This window comes from Sinocyclocheilus grahami, unplaced genomic scaffold, assembly GCF_001515645.1.
Source record: "Sinocyclocheilus grahami isolate Dianchi unplaced genomic scaffold, SAMN03320097.WGS_v1.1 scaffold12.1, whole genome shotgun sequence".
Classification (NCBI taxonomy): Eukaryota; Metazoa; Chordata; class Actinopteri; order Cypriniformes; family Cyprinidae; genus Sinocyclocheilus; species Sinocyclocheilus grahami.
Genome location: NW_015505191.1, coordinates 2,020,941 through 2,036,741, shown reverse-complemented (window position 1 = coordinate 2,036,741; position 15,801 = coordinate 2,020,941). Strand labels below are relative to the sequence as shown.

At 37.0% G+C, this 15,801-nt stretch overlaps 1 protein-coding gene across 1 annotated transcript in view; it reads right to left on the bottom strand.

Moving 5' to 3' along the window:
• ncs1a (neuronal calcium sensor 1a) overlaps positions 1 to 15,291 on the bottom strand; it is a 21,092-nt gene extending 5,801 nt beyond the window's left edge. Inside the window, exons 1-3 of the mRNA XM_016288143.1 lie at positions 14,681 to 15,291; positions 4,753 to 4,777; positions 940 to 1,078 (exon numbers count right to left, since the gene is read on the bottom strand). Of these exons, the coding sequence (XP_016143629.1) occupies positions 940 to 1,078; positions 4,753 to 4,777; positions 14,681 to 14,744 (228 nt within the window). The 5' untranslated portion in view covers positions 14,745 to 15,291. The remainder of the gene's footprint in view (positions 1 to 939; positions 1,079 to 4,752; positions 4,778 to 14,680) is intronic.
• Between the last annotated feature and the right edge of the window lie 510 nt (positions 15,292 to 15,801).

Below are 15,801 nucleotides of genomic sequence, written 5' to 3'. Positions count from 1 at the left end.
ACACACACACACACACACACACACACACACACACACACACACACACACACACACACACACACACACATACACACACACACACAGTTTCTTGTGTGTCATATTCTCTATAAAGCTTTTAAATGCATCACCATTTTGCTCAGACTTAGACAGCAAATTGTTCTACCAAAAAAAGAAGGAAAAAAAAGTAAATTCTAAAAATAAAATGGAAAGACATAATGTCCCTGTCGCTGAGTAAATGAAAGTGAATGGAGTGTTTACACATTTTGCTATTCAGCCAAACAGTTCTTCGGGGAGAGATTCTAGTGATGATAATTTTCCAACTCAGTAAAGAGTTTCTAAAAATTTCTTGGTAAACTGCCATTTTAAAAAGACCCAGTAGGTTAATGTAACAGTGCTTTTCTTTTATTGACTTTTCCCTATTTTTAGCCTCTTGTTACCTTGTTTTCGTCAAAGACGTTGAAGACAAAAGTGGCAAATTTGGTGGGATCACCGACACACACACACACACACACACACACACACACACACACACACACACACACACACACACACACACACACACACATACACACACACACACAGTTTCTTGTGTGTCATATTCTCTATAAAGCTTTTAAATGCATCACCATTTTGCTCAGACTTAGACAGCAAATTGTTCTACCAAAAAAAGAAGGAAAAAAAAGTAAATTCTAAAAATAAAATGGAAAGACATAATGTCCCTGTCGCTGAGTAAATGAAAGTGAATGGAGTGTTTACACATTTTGCTATTCAGCCAAACAGTTCTTCGGGGAGAGATTCTAGTGATGATAATTTTCCAACTCAGTAAAGATGATAAATCAAAAAATTTCTTGGTAAACTGCCATTTTAAAAAGACCCAGTAGGTTAATGTAACAGTGCTTTTCTTTTATTGACTTTTCCCTATTTTTAGCCTCTTGTTACCTTGTTTTCGTCAAAGACGTTGAAGACAAAAGTGGCAAATTTGGTGGGATCACCGAAGGGGAAGAACTGCTTGTAGATCTTCTGAAAGCCAGCTGCGTCCAACTGACCACTGGGGCAGTCTTTGATAAAACCCTTATACCTGCCACACAAACAGGAAAAATCCAACAAGATAGGAGTGAGGGAGCAGAATTGAAGAAAAGAGAGACTTTTAGTTCTGAAAATAATCAGATTTAAACATAGAAGATTATAGAAGAACACACAAATTTACACTATTATTCAAAAGTCTGGGGTCAGTAAAGAAATTGATACATTTATTCAGCCATTTTTAACAATTTTCAACTGTAATAATGATTTTTTTTTTATGTTTCTTGAACACCAAATCAACATATTAAAATAGTTTATGCAGGATCGTGGTACACACTGAAGACGGGAGTAATGGCTGCTGGAAATTCAGCTTTGCCTTCACACACACACAAACAAAAATGCATATATAAAATATATTAAAATTGGAAATTCTAATTACATTTCACAGTTTATTATTTTTACTGTATTTTTGATTAAATAAATGCCGATGTGGTGTGCAACATCTTTCAAAAATACTTAATGACACCAAACCTCTGAACACTGGTGGAAAATAAATGTGTAAATTGACAGTAGAAAGGAAAGTGGGGAAAAAAACAAACATTTGAAGAGGTATCAAATGCATAACTATTTTTCCCCACCTAAAGTCTAAAACACAAGATATTTTTCCTCCAGTACATAAACCCCTGTGAAGATAAAGAGTCTGGCACGAACTGTTAGCACCCAAATGCATTGCTAGAAGTGTTACAGAATATGTGGTCAGGGTATTTCAAGATAAATTAAACCTCTGTCACTCTATCCAGTCATTTTCAGAAACAACACTTCAGCACTGTTTGTTTTCTCTATGCTAATTGATCCCTGACGAACTTGAGGACTATCATTGCAGATCATTTCCGAGCAATTTGGGGTAAAGTGCGAAATGGTTGGCCAGGATAGTACAGGGCACGTCAGTCTTCAATTGCAAATTCATTTCCAGGCATGTCAGTTTAGATTCTGCATTTCAGACCTCATTCTAGGAATCACTCTCAGTATTTGTGGCCCAAATTGCTAATTGCAAGGTGTGTGAACTGAACTATGAAATATTGAATACTTCTAGGATGGGGGAAAAAGAAGCTCATTAAAAACACTGACACATACTGAAAAGACAATTTTCTATAAATATATAGAATTTAGTCATTTTAAAATGGCCCTCACAATCAATATTACATTCTCCAGCATATGTTGAGGTTAAAAATCACTATATTAGCCAATCATTCACTACCTCCTCAGAGGGGCTTGCTGTGCAAAGAGAAAGATTTTTCACATTATGCTAATTTACAGTAGCTTGATGACAGAATACTGACATGACCATATGTGCAGCACAATTTAATAAGTAACTTGAGTGCTTTAAATAATCAAAACTAAATAGCTATTATCAGGACAAACATTTTAACTTGTTCTTCAGATGGACACTTTTTGGGAATGTATGCTATCATTTGTCATATACTACTATCATATCTTGTTCACAAAAATGTTTCAGAGACAAAATTGGTTAAATTATGTTTATTGAACAGTTTTAATTGTTTTGTTTTTTCCATATACTGACCTCTAAACTTTATACTTGACCACTGCCCCAGCAACCAATCTCTTACGCAATGCTCTTATCACGTCTCTTAAATTGCTCAATGCTCTCTTTCTTTCTACATGACAATAATCTAAACTTAAATCTCTATTTAATGCACATTGATTTACTTGCTAGCCACATAATAAGTGATATAATGAGCAGTTAGTCAGTCATTATTGCAAAATAAATGTCTTCAAGGTGACTAACTGTACATTATAACTTACCTAGATTCAAAGATCTTTTTCTAATGTAATCGGGAAGACATCAATCAACACTGCAACTATGCAGCGATGTAATCAACAATGCAGCTAATTCAAGACTTTCAGCTCCTATACACAGTTTTAATGCATCTATTGGTAAACAAGTGAACAGACAAATCACTCCTCCTCTACGCATCTGATGCACTTCCCCAGGAATACTTTGAAAGCATTTGTAAGGCACTGTCTACCGATCCTCTGAGGACTCGATACAGATAGCTCAAAGGCAAGTCTACTTCTGGTATCAACAGACTTCTATCATCAGAGAAACAGAAAAAAGTGATGCGCACCTTGAGCTGTGTGTGTGCATGTATTTGTGTGTGTGGCTGGTAGGCATGTCTATGTTTGCTGCTTAGCAATCTGATCAGCGCTAGACTGAGCTCCAAGGGGCTCCGCTTTCAACACAAGACAGTTGTGCCTGTCTTTACTCCAGTGAGGTGCCATATCTACAAGGTATAGTGCAGTACATCATCTCTGAGTCGAAGAATCAGACAAGGAGTAAAGGTAGGGTGTTTATTGGCTTGCTCTAAGAGATAACCATATAAAGGTTTTCTGAAAAGTCACACAAGACTTTGTAAATGTTATAAAAGCAGAAAACTTTCTTCCCTATATCCTCTGAGTACTGTATTTGACTGCCTCCATTTTTTTATCTTGATTGTCAGTCGCTCTTCTTTGTTCCATCATTTATGTCTTCTTTTCTTGCTCTTTCACTCTCTTTCTCTCTTCATCCTTCTCTCTTTCCCTACTGGGCACCCTGCCTAGAGTCAAGCGTTCCCCATCTGCCATGAGGGGCATAGAATGTGAAGTTAAGAATTTATGGAGAACAGAGGAGGGAGAGAGAGAATGAGAGACAAAGAGAGAGGCACGATGATTCAACACAGCCAAAATCTGTGCTCTGAAGAAGCACTGAATATCTACATACAATGATGTGGTACTTTAGTAAAACACCATCCCCTCCCTTGGTGGCAGACATTCCCAAGATGAGTCAGTCAGTGTGGTAAAGAAGAGAGGTGTTTGCTGTCAGAAAGTTTTCCATGGGTCAATTACGTGTGCCTTTTTTTGTGCCCTATCTTTTAATATTTTTCAAAAAATGCACTGAAAATGAATATAATTAAAAAGTCTTCAAAATTTGCAAAATGTATATAATGAGCGAGTACATCATAAATTCATCTTCCAAACCGCGTTTTTGTCTTATTCCGAATCACTACGGTACACTTATAATAAGTACTTATATTTGGACTATTGTAGCCCAGTCGGGTCGTCACCGCTGCGGAGTAACACATACCTGCGTGAATCGCCATAGACATAAACTTAGAGAAGTAGCTCCGGTTGGAATGTTCTTCCGCGCGATGTGTGCAGTTCTGTTTATTAACCGCTAGAGCGCCAAAAGTTACATAGTGCTGCAAATGGCAAAAACTACTTCAGGTTTTAAAATGTCATGTGGTGTGAAGCCAAAACATAATGATATTTACGAAATAAATTAATGAATTAATAATTCACACTTTTAACAACAACTTTAAATCGTTTTTAAAGTATAAATATCTTATATCTTTTTTTTTTTACAATGAAACCACAACCACATGAATTCATACTCGTACACTAAAGCAGATGCTTTCTGCAGCATTTCCTACCCATGAACCACATACTCAGTATATGGCCAAGAATAAAATACTGTGCATTAGGATTAGTGGGAATGGAGAAGGATGGAAAGTTACATCATTTAAACATTTGGGTAATAACATTATTGTACAGATTCGATCGATTACAGTTTATCTCTCAGGTAAAGTCAGGATGAGGAAAAGTGAGAGAGAGAGCGAGAGAGAGAGAGAGAGGGAGAGGGATGGGTACAGAGAGAGGACAGAGCACACTTACCATTGCTGAACTTCCTTCTCTGTAACTGCAGACAGAACAAGACAAGACATAGTACAGAAGACAGTTAGATTTTGTTCCATCTACAGTTAATGAGAACTTTACATGTAAGGCTGCTTTGTGCTGGGTAATGCGGGTTTGGTGCTGGTCTAGCTGGTGGACCAATGTAGTGACTGAGAATTGAACTGAGAATAAAGTTCCAAATCAATTTCTGACCTGAGGTAGTGAACAGAATGCTTAAGTACCATTTGAATTTCAGTTTAAGGAAGTAGAAATCAAACGTGATTTATATTGTAAAAAATGTATATAACTAAAATGAGTGCAATAAAAAAAAAAACTAATGTTTTGTAAAGTAAAACTTTACAAAAAAAACTTGACATGGTTTAGCATTGTGTTATTTGAAGGTTTTTAAAAATCTAGTTATACACACACATACAACACCTCATTTATATATATAAATCAGTTCTTTTTTTTTATAGATTGTAACAATGTAAGTCTTTACGCTCACTTGTGCTCTATTTGATGCCTCCTTGCTGAATAAAAGTATTTTTTAAGATGGAAAGAAAGACAGACAGACAGATAGGGGAATTAGTGAATTATCGGCATTGTAATTCCAGTAGATAACCAACATCATATTGCTGCTGAGAAGCTGAATGGAGACAGGGAAACCTGGAAACCTGACAGGAGATCTGCTGTTGCTGTCTCTCACTGCTTAGAGGCAGACTGCCATGTCAACACAGCTAACATCAGGCCTGTCACTACACTCTCACTACATTTGACAGCCTCTGAGCCATTGCAGAGAGAGCTTTTTCCACAAAGATTTATTCTTCATATACACGCATGAGCAGACTTTTAGACACTTTTAGATCCAGTGCTACAGTGGAAGGACCTGTAAATGAAAATACAGTTATACATTATATGTATTAATTCAGCACTTTTATCAAGTGAATTTAGAGGCTATTTTGTACATATGTGCTTGACGGATGTGTTTGGCGTTTTATTATTAGATCTTGCTGTATCCAAAGAAACTTACATCATAAGTGCATAGTTCTTATGTTTAAATCTTTGAACAGCATGTCTTGAGATGCCCCAGTGAGATGCTACATTGAAGAATTGTGCAGATGCAACACTTTAGCATTTTTTTGACCTGATATTCTCAATATGCCATTGGCTCAGACGGTCATTGCAGTTTGTGTTTGTTCAGTGTTTACATTTTAATACTCTTGAGTACTGTTTGCAATTGTGTTTGCACACGTACACACACACACACACAGAAAGCTCTTTATCTGGGGTAGGAATGTAGTCATTACCAAGGTCAGTGATGTGCATCCATGTAGAGCGAAAGGTAGAACGGAGAAAAAATAAATGGTGAAAGAAGATAAATTGTATGAAGATACTAAAAATGTCCTTGATTATGGATGAGGAGAAAGAGAATTGTTGAAACAGGGATATGACACAGACCTTGACAAACAGAGAGAGCACTAGCTGAATAAGGAGTCAAATATTATAATAAAGGTATAAAGGATTAAAATATTTACATAACTAAAGGGTAACAGAAATCCAGTGGTATAGCAAAAAGATGTCTGGTGAGGGAGAAGAGAGGGCAGAGGGCACATGGTAACACAGGTGTGTCTCATCAGTGCATATGACTCAACATGACTCCAGCTACTACATCCTTCTCCATCTGCTACAACAAAGAACAAAAGAGGGGAAAAAACACTAGAAGAGAAACCTCCTTTAAAACGGAATAAATAAGATACTCAAGATAAGATGCTCCTTACGAACCATAAAAACCCAGCCCACAAGAAACCACTAAACATCTCATCTAATCTGTCCGTCATGCTGCAGGATACTTATACTCATTCTACAATACCACTCCCCCTCACTGTCAGCTATCGTGGCCCGTGGCAGCAAATTAAGACCAGCAAAAGAGCAAGGCAAGAGCAAAAGACAGAGACGGGCTAAAAATAATGAAAAATCCACTGCCTTGGGTGCCAGTTTCATATGTCTGATTTATAACTCGAATTATTGGAAGACACACTAGCATGGAAGGTGCTGACACAAAGGTGTTTTTGTGCATATATCTTAAAATGAACCATAAACAAATCCATATACATGCCCAAATACTGTCAATCCTAATTCCCGAACATTAACTGTATCATTCTGCTAACTACCTGGACCCTTATGGTAAAGCGACACATGCATCTTTTTGTAATGAAATTTCGCAATTTTACGTTTTTACTGTATTACTCATTAAATAAATGCAGCCCTGTTCAGCGTAAGAGACTTATTTTAAAAATGTTAAAAATTCAAGGTAATCCTCTAGATTCAGTCAGTTCACAGGCATTTATTTTGTTTGTTTCTTGTTTTTATTTGTTGACTTGCTCCCATTTCCCATTTAGTAAATGTTGCTTTTTGCTGTACAAATGTTTATAATAATTAAAAAAGAGATTCAGGATCTCCAACCCATTAAGTCTGAAGTGACACAGCTGCATCTAGCCACATCGGCCATTATACCTAGAAACCCCCTAGAATCTCACTGCAACATTGAAGCTCATTGCTGGTCTGTCCCAAGAAAACTTCACCAATATCTACTTTTAATTTCCTTCCTTCTTACATCTGACAAATAGCAGATTCATAAGGGATATTTCATCTTACCAGGAGGTGAGAATTAGGTAAATTAATGACTAATGAAAGTTTTCCCACTCCTATGAAAATGCACGAATGTAAGACAACAACACAAAATCAGTAATACGGTAATTGGACAGCTTCTGGGCATGGGCATTTTTCCACTTTCCTGTGTATTGGAAGTTCTCTGAAGATGACAGTTTCGCCTGCAGTCACCCCATAAAAACAACAAACAAACAAAATCGGACAACTTTTGCTTCAGCTTTCAAACTGCTACAAGCCTACAAGGAGACCCAAACAGCAGCAGGCAGTAGTAAAACAGGCCAATTTACAAAATCCCATGCTGCGAAGGATTACAAACACAATGCCTTTAAAACACCTGGAACATAAAACGAATGGCTGCAGTGCTCTCCTTGATTCACCATTAAGAATTACAAACTAGCCTCCTAACAAAAGAGTACACAAGGAATAAGAGGTTGCGTCAGAGATCTCAGCGCCATTAGGCTTGCAATATGAGCAATATGCACTGAAAAGTAGTCAATTTATCAATAGAAACACCTCATAAATCGACAGCTAACTGCAGTGCATTACTGATTATGTGAATCAGAGGACATCCCCTGCCAGGCTGCCTGTGTGGGCCACATTTTGTGAAGCAGACTCTCGGTAAATCTCCCTCCACATCACGCCTGCTGTAGTGCCTCTACCCTGGGCCACCCACTGTGATATTTGATTAAGCCTATTTGTGGACATAAACTCGATGTGAAGGCAGGGAAGGGGAGACTTCAGGCTTCTATACTGGAGATTTCAGACCAGCTGACAGACCTGGTTGCCATCATCACCGGTGAGTTATCCTGTCTATCTCTTTCCGGAGTATCAGATGCCTTCTCTTGAACACATACCTATATGCATGTGTCCAATTTTCTATGCAGTGCGACGGAAAAGCAATCAGAACACACATAATCATTTGAAACTTATCTTGAGCTCTTTCATGGAAACTAGCACGTATAAACCTAAATTAAACTATTTATTAATCAATTAAAAAAAACTAATCCCTGTATGATATTTCGCAGTAACCACATTGGACAAGCAGTTTGGAAAATGGATGAATGATTCAGCTGCAGGTGCCATCTTCTGGCAAGACGTGTGAATTCATTCGGCATGACCCTCACAGTGCATTATGGGTATTCACTAGGCATTGAGAGTACATCAGTTGTACACACGTTATTGAAGTGTGTTATGGGATAGAATGAGTGCACTTGATAACGTCCACCACTTCAAATGGCCGTCCCCTCAAATAGTGCCCTATTTAAAGCCCAAAGGATACTTCACTTTTTATGCATATGTGAGAGACAGTGTACAGCTCGTGTGATGCGAATTTCGTCATCAGAATAGTATGCACACACCCCGATTTTTGTAACTGTGCATACTTTTTACCCGCAGGTCGCACATGTGCATTGAATTTGTTTTGCAGTAATCAGTTGTTCCACAAGGTGGCAACACTGTCCCAGGGCATTGTTTTACAATAGAAAATGAAATGGAAGAGAAAAGACACAGAACAACAACAATAAAATAGCAGAGACTGCAACAACAGATGGCCACATTGACAAGCGCTTCTGAGCGAGAGGGAATGGGATAGTTAAAAAAAATTTTGTTATCGGTCATAAATTATGGGGCAAACTAGAGCAGACACTAGACATGGATGAAGCTTTCAAAAGCATGTGTCGACTGCTGTGTGTTAGACCAGTTTAAGTGTTTATGTAGTATGTTAGACTAGTTTAAGTGTTTATGTAGTTAATAAAGTCTTACTTGTAACACATTTGACGTTGTTCATTGTTTGCTCATAACTGGAGTCACTTAATCATGCAGATTTATGCTACAAGCTCTGTGTAGAATTGTACAGTAAGAAAGTAATTTCCCTTAACCAGGAAATTAACATTCTTAGAATTGATAGACAGTTGACCCTGAGAGGTCAAGTAAATATCTACAGCGAATCTAAATATTTATAATTAATTATAACTAGTTATGATTAATTATTCATATTTCCCCATGAGCTGATTCGCTACACCGCATTCACGCAAAACATAAAATGGAGCATACTTTGAAAGGCTACACGTTCGACTGTACGCATACGCTAGCGCACGCATACAAAAACGAAGCATACTTTGGGCTTTAGGGTATAGGAGCAATTTCATACACAGCCAGTGATTCTGAAGACCTTGATTAGCTGGTTTAGGTGTGTTTAATTAGGGTTGGTGCTAAACTCTATGGGTCAGTAATCCTCTAGGAACAGGTTTGGACACCACTGGTCGTCACAGACGTATTAACAGCCATTCATTCAAATTAAAATGTTTATTGCACCGAATAGTGTTGTGAACAGGTCTTAATGCTATAAAAAGTAACAAGACAACATGTACCCTATCTATGGAAAGTACTCTGAATCAATGGTTCATATAGGTGTAAATAACTGTAGTCAAATGAAAACACAATGGTTGATCATTTGCATAGCAGATGTAAATACTTTTTATAAATCTGCAGTCTAGCAAGGCGGAAAAATGTATCATCCTATTTCTTCTTATAGAAGCAGTGGAAGATGTACTAGCAGTCTTTACTGGATCAGTGGATATAGCTCATCGTCATGGTGACCATAAAGCATAAACTAGAACTGAACAGAGTGTGTGAACTGATGACAAAAACAAACAATCTGAGTCAAATATTATGATATTACAGACAGCTTGTGGATGTGTTAGGCCAAACAGACAGCTGCCGGTCTGCAATTAGACAAGGGAATCAATCTAGAGATTTCTGGATGAGAGAAGGGGGAGAGGATGAACATAGCTGATGTGAAACTAGTTATAATGACACAAAGATTGAGAGGTGAGTGGAACAGACAGTGTAGACACTTGGTAAAGAGAACAAGAAGAGACAAGCCGCAACCAGGCTGAAAGAGAAAAGACGAGAGAGGCCTGGAGAGGAGAAAAACTGAAGAAGGATGTGGGAACTACTAACTATGGCTACTTAGAGATTGCTTGTTTGTTTCTGTGTGTGTACATAAAGCTGTTCCCGCAAGGCAAATATTTCAATGCTTCATGCACTCTTAATTCTCTGAAAAACTGATATTTGTGTATGTGAAATGCATTGTCTCTACAAGAAAGGTTTGTTACATGATGTGTGTATGCTATTTATTTTAATGACTGGAGACCAAAGAACCTTATCAATTCCTTAAAAGAATAGTTCACCCAAAGATGAAAATTACCCCGTTTACACACCCTCAAGCCATCCTAGGTGTATATGACTTTCTTCTTTCAGTTATACTCCGATTAAGTCATAAACACATAGGATGGCTTAAGGGTGAGTAAATCATGGGGTAATTTTCATTTTTGGGTGAACTATCCCTTTAAAATCACAATGGAATTGAAGAAACAAAAAGAAATAATATAGGACAGGGACTTGATTCTATTGTTTGGTTGTTGATTGGGTGGAGGAAGAAGTGAATGTGAGCTTGCATTCGATTGTAGGAAAGGGACAAGAAGAAACATGTAAGGATGAACTGTTCACAATTAGACCAATAACAGTACTTTGAAAAAACAAAACAAATGTAATTCCATTACATGCTAACTTGAACATGAAATAAAAACTGACCCTATTTACTTTCTTAATGCACAATCCTGGTCCTCAACAGAAAATGCATTCATTTGATTAAATAAAAGCAAATCATTGTGCCCCCTTTTTAAAGTTAAAAAGTAATTTAAAAAAAATAGTTTTCAAAAATTGATACAACTTTCCTTTTCTGCTGACATCACTTTGGCCATGCAGGCTATTGGATAATATTAACCAATAGCCAAATTACATTCTAGCAAATAGTCTGGCTGACTGTCGAATTTAACACCCACTTTTTTACAATCCAATCAATTCCAAAATCAAGTCTCACCCTATATTTTTCCTGACTGAATCTCCTATTTTACACAGAAAACCATAATTTCACATTGCAGAAGTAAAATTGGATGCAGGCAATCAATTTATCAATTAATTAATTTGAATTGACTTTGTTTAGGTCATCCTGTTCAGCAGCTCAATATAGAAGAATCAGGCACAGAGACCACTGAGAAACATCTAACTCAAACTCGATTCTTGAATTCCATGATGTGATATTAGGTTGACATCCATAAAATGAAACTCTTCAGTGTAGAACATTCATGCAGATTTTTCAAAATTTTACTAATTGGTGTGACCACACTAGCTCACAGCATAGAAAGAAGAAAGAGTGTTGAAATGGTTCTCTCAGACCACTTTCAATCAATTTCTCTTAGTAAAAAAACAACAACTAACAATTGACACAAAAAAGAAAACATCTTCAGGTGACCAATTACGTGACCAATGCATCAAAACACTTGTTTTCTGAATTGTGACTGACATGAGTCTTTGATGTTTGGCTTCTATTGCAGACATCGTCTCATTGAAAGCCTGTTGGATTTGTGCACTGCTCACACTCTGATCTAACCCTGCAGCGAAGGAGCAGGAAATTATTTCCTGACAGCCCTGCTTTACCCCCCCACTGTGCACAAAACCCAACCTCTGAAGATGCTCATTAAACATGAACGGTTCACTACCGCTCGGAATGTGCTTAAATTCCACTGAAGTTTAAAGGAGACCATAGTAACTAAGTTACCTACTTGTAGCAGTTGGATCTTTGATAATGTCCCAGGGAACTGATACATTAAACGGTAGGCCTAGAAAGTCATTCATTTCTTTAGCACCATAGTACGAACTGCTAAGAGAAGTAGCTATCACTACAGTAACAAGAAAAATAAGAATTCAGTTTGATAGATCATGTTTGTTATTAACTGTCACAAACATAAAGGGATAAATCTGTCACCATTTACTCACTCTCATGTTGTTCCAAATATGTATGGTTTTCTTTCTTTACAAAAAAAGTATTGGTAACCAATTAAAAAACAACTGAAGAAAGATACAGATTTGGAACAACATGTAAGTGAATAAATGATATTTTTAAAAAAATTATATAAGCAAGCAAATTAAAAAAAAAATATGGACAGCAGAACATGAGTTCACTCTCCAGAGAATCGGTTGTAATAAATGATCAGTTACAAATGATAAAACATACCTTAAGTTATAAATATATCCACTGCACTTTGCTGCAACACTGCAATGCAGATAGAATTTGTATTCCTTGTATTGAGCCAAGAGGTCAATCTGTGACATTTAAATCCACTACTGGTCAAATGTCTTTGTGATACGGAATTCACAGGTCAGAGGTTACCAAACTTGAACTTCTGTACACTGTTTAAAGTTGCGGTCACAAAAGACATCCAGCTACATTGACTTCCATTTATATACATTCAAGTTTCAGGCTGAATGGCTAAATGTGAAGATGGTATATTTTCACATTTTAAATGTATTATTTGTGACTTAATAGAAACATAAGCCATGAAGCAAAAAAAAAAAATCCTTAATTACTGCATATTGTGAAAAATATTGCACAGTGTGACTGCAACAAATAACGAAACCTCTTTGCATCTGCATTTCCATATGTTTGTATACGTATACATTTTAATGAAATAAACACAAAGTCTAGTGGGACCGTGACCTTACACTAAAACAAAACAATGGTCACTTAAACAGTTGTTGCTAATCTAGTTGTAGACTTAATTATGTCATAATTATGATCACTGTTTTACCTTCCCCTCTAAAATTTGCTTCACCTATTTCGCACTGTGATTAATATGCAGCATAAGAATTCAGTTTGATAGATCATGTTTGTTATTAACTGTCACAAACATAAAGGGATAAATCTGTCACCATTTACTCACTCTCATGTTGTTCCAAATATGTATGGTTTTCTTTCTTTACAAAAAAAGTATTGGTAACCAATTAAAAAACAACTGAAGAAAGATACAGATTTGGAACAACATGTAAGTGAATAAATGATATTTTTTTAAAAATTATATAAGCAAGCAAATTAAAAAAATATATGGACAGCAGAACATGAGTTCACTCTCCAGAGAATCGGTTGTAATAAATGATCAGTTACAAATGATAAAACATACCTTAAGTTATAAATATATCCACTGCACTTTGCTGCAACACTGCAATGCAGATAGAATTTGTATTCCTTGTATTGAGCCAAGAGGTCAATCTGTGACATTTAAATCCACTACTGGTCAAATGTCTTTGTGATACGGAATTCACAGGTCAGAGGTTACCAAACTTGAACTTCTGTACACTGTTTAAAGTTGCGGTCACAAAAGACATCCAGCTACATTGACTTCCATTTATATACATTCAAGTTTCAGGCTGAATGGCTAAATGTGAAGATGGTATATTTTCACATTTTAAATGTATTATTTGTGACTTAATAGAAACATAAGCCATGAAGCAAAAAAAAAAAATCCTTAATTACTGCATATTGTGAAAAATATTGCACAGTGTGACTGCAACAAATAACGAAACCTCTTTGCATCTGCATTTCCATATGTTTGTATACGTATACATTTTAATGAAATAAACACAAAGTCTAGTGGGACCGTGACCTTACACTAAAACAAAACAATGGTCACTTAAACAGTTGTTGCTAATCTAGTTGTAGACTTAATTATGTCATAATTATGATCACTGTTTTACCTTCCCCTCTAAAATTTGCTTCACCTATTTCGCACTGTGATTAATATGCAGCATTAGCAAGGTCTCAAAGCCTCATCTCATTTCAGCAATCTAAATCAAGTCAAAGCCAGTTGATGTGATAATGATAATGCTAATATGCTTTCTCCACCTCAGGGAAGGATTGTTGCAACACAATTTGCAGTTAGCCCCACACCTTATTGACTCGACGTGTGAGTTGCTGCCAGCTGTTCATGTAGGCACCTTATCTTCTCACAACAGAGATGCAAGCCAGTCAAACAACGCTTAATGATTATATGATTAGGGACAGAGGACAATCAATGACCCCAGATACAAAATGATGATCACATTCGATTCAGAGGTACATGAACGTAATCGTTCATAAGCAGGCAGGTAAGACACACACACACACAAATAAACAGAACAAATAGTGCAGTATAATAGCTTGGTTGCATTCGGCTTATACTTAAGTCAATTGCAACTTTATGAAATCCACCAATACTGGTTTTAGGAAAGATGGGTTTAAAGTAAATACTATAGCAGGCTTGTTTCCATTTAAATTTAGAAAAGGAAAATAATAGGGAGAGAAATAATTAGATATAACATGCAATTAACCAGCACAAAAAGGCACTAGACATGGAAGAAAGGACTAAATAGCAATACTCACAGTAGGTCTTTCTGCACAGCTCTTCCACTACCTCAGGCTTTAGTTTGCTGTTGGACTTGCCCATCTCTCCAGCTGGCCGCAACGGTTTATCCCCACTCCCCTCAATGCCACCTTCCACTTACATTTAAAAAAAAGCGAGAGAAAGAAGGAGAGAGGGAGAAAGAGGACGCAGCACAAGAGACCCACAAGTCCTTTTAAATCGTGCTCTGCCTTTCATCCAGACCGCAGCAGTGTAAAAAAAGAGGAGGAAGGACAAGTAATTGAGAGGAGCAAATTACACAGAAGCAATGTGATTACAGCATGCAGTGCCTAGAGTTGTCTCTCCTCACTCAGAGGGAATGAAAGAGAGAGAGAAACAGAGAGGGCTTTAATCTGTAAACCGGTGTCCCTCCTCCCCTTTCCTCCACCTCCTCCAGTCCTCCTGCCAGTGTCTGTGGTTCCCTCGTGGAATCAATGGCTCTGAGCAGCGCTCAAGCCCAGGAGAGGCACTCTTCAATTGGGTGCCCAGGAGAGGCACTCTTCAATTGGGTGCTGTCTGGCTCGGTCCACTGGAGGAGGAATCGATTCACTGACTGACTCAGACATGCAGACGCATTCGTTGGCTCTCTCTGAGAGAGTGTGTGTGTGTGTGTATATGGGTGTGTGTGTGTGCACGTGTGGGAGGGTGCGGGTGTGTGTTGTCACCACGCTATGTGTTGATGCTGTTGTCCTTGACAACAGAAGCAACTCCCCCAGTGCTCTCTCTCCTACTGCCTGATAATATCCTTGTTTCCCTAAATACATCCCTGACAAAGAATTTCTGGCTTTTCAATGTTTTGTTAAAAGGTACTAACTAAAATCTAATCTGATTGAAAACTTAAGATTTGATTTTATTCTATTTTTACTACACATTTTTTATTTTATTTTTTATTTATATATGTGTGTGTGTGTGTGTGTGTGTGTGTAACAGCAAATATACGCTCAAAAATGATTTTTAAATGAATAATTAAATATTTACATCTATTAGATTTGATTTAAATAATCATATTTATTTAATCTTATTTTATTTTATTAAAAATCCTAAAAAAAAAAAATGTTTACTTTTGAAACAATTTAAATTTAATCGGTTAAAAAGTATAAAC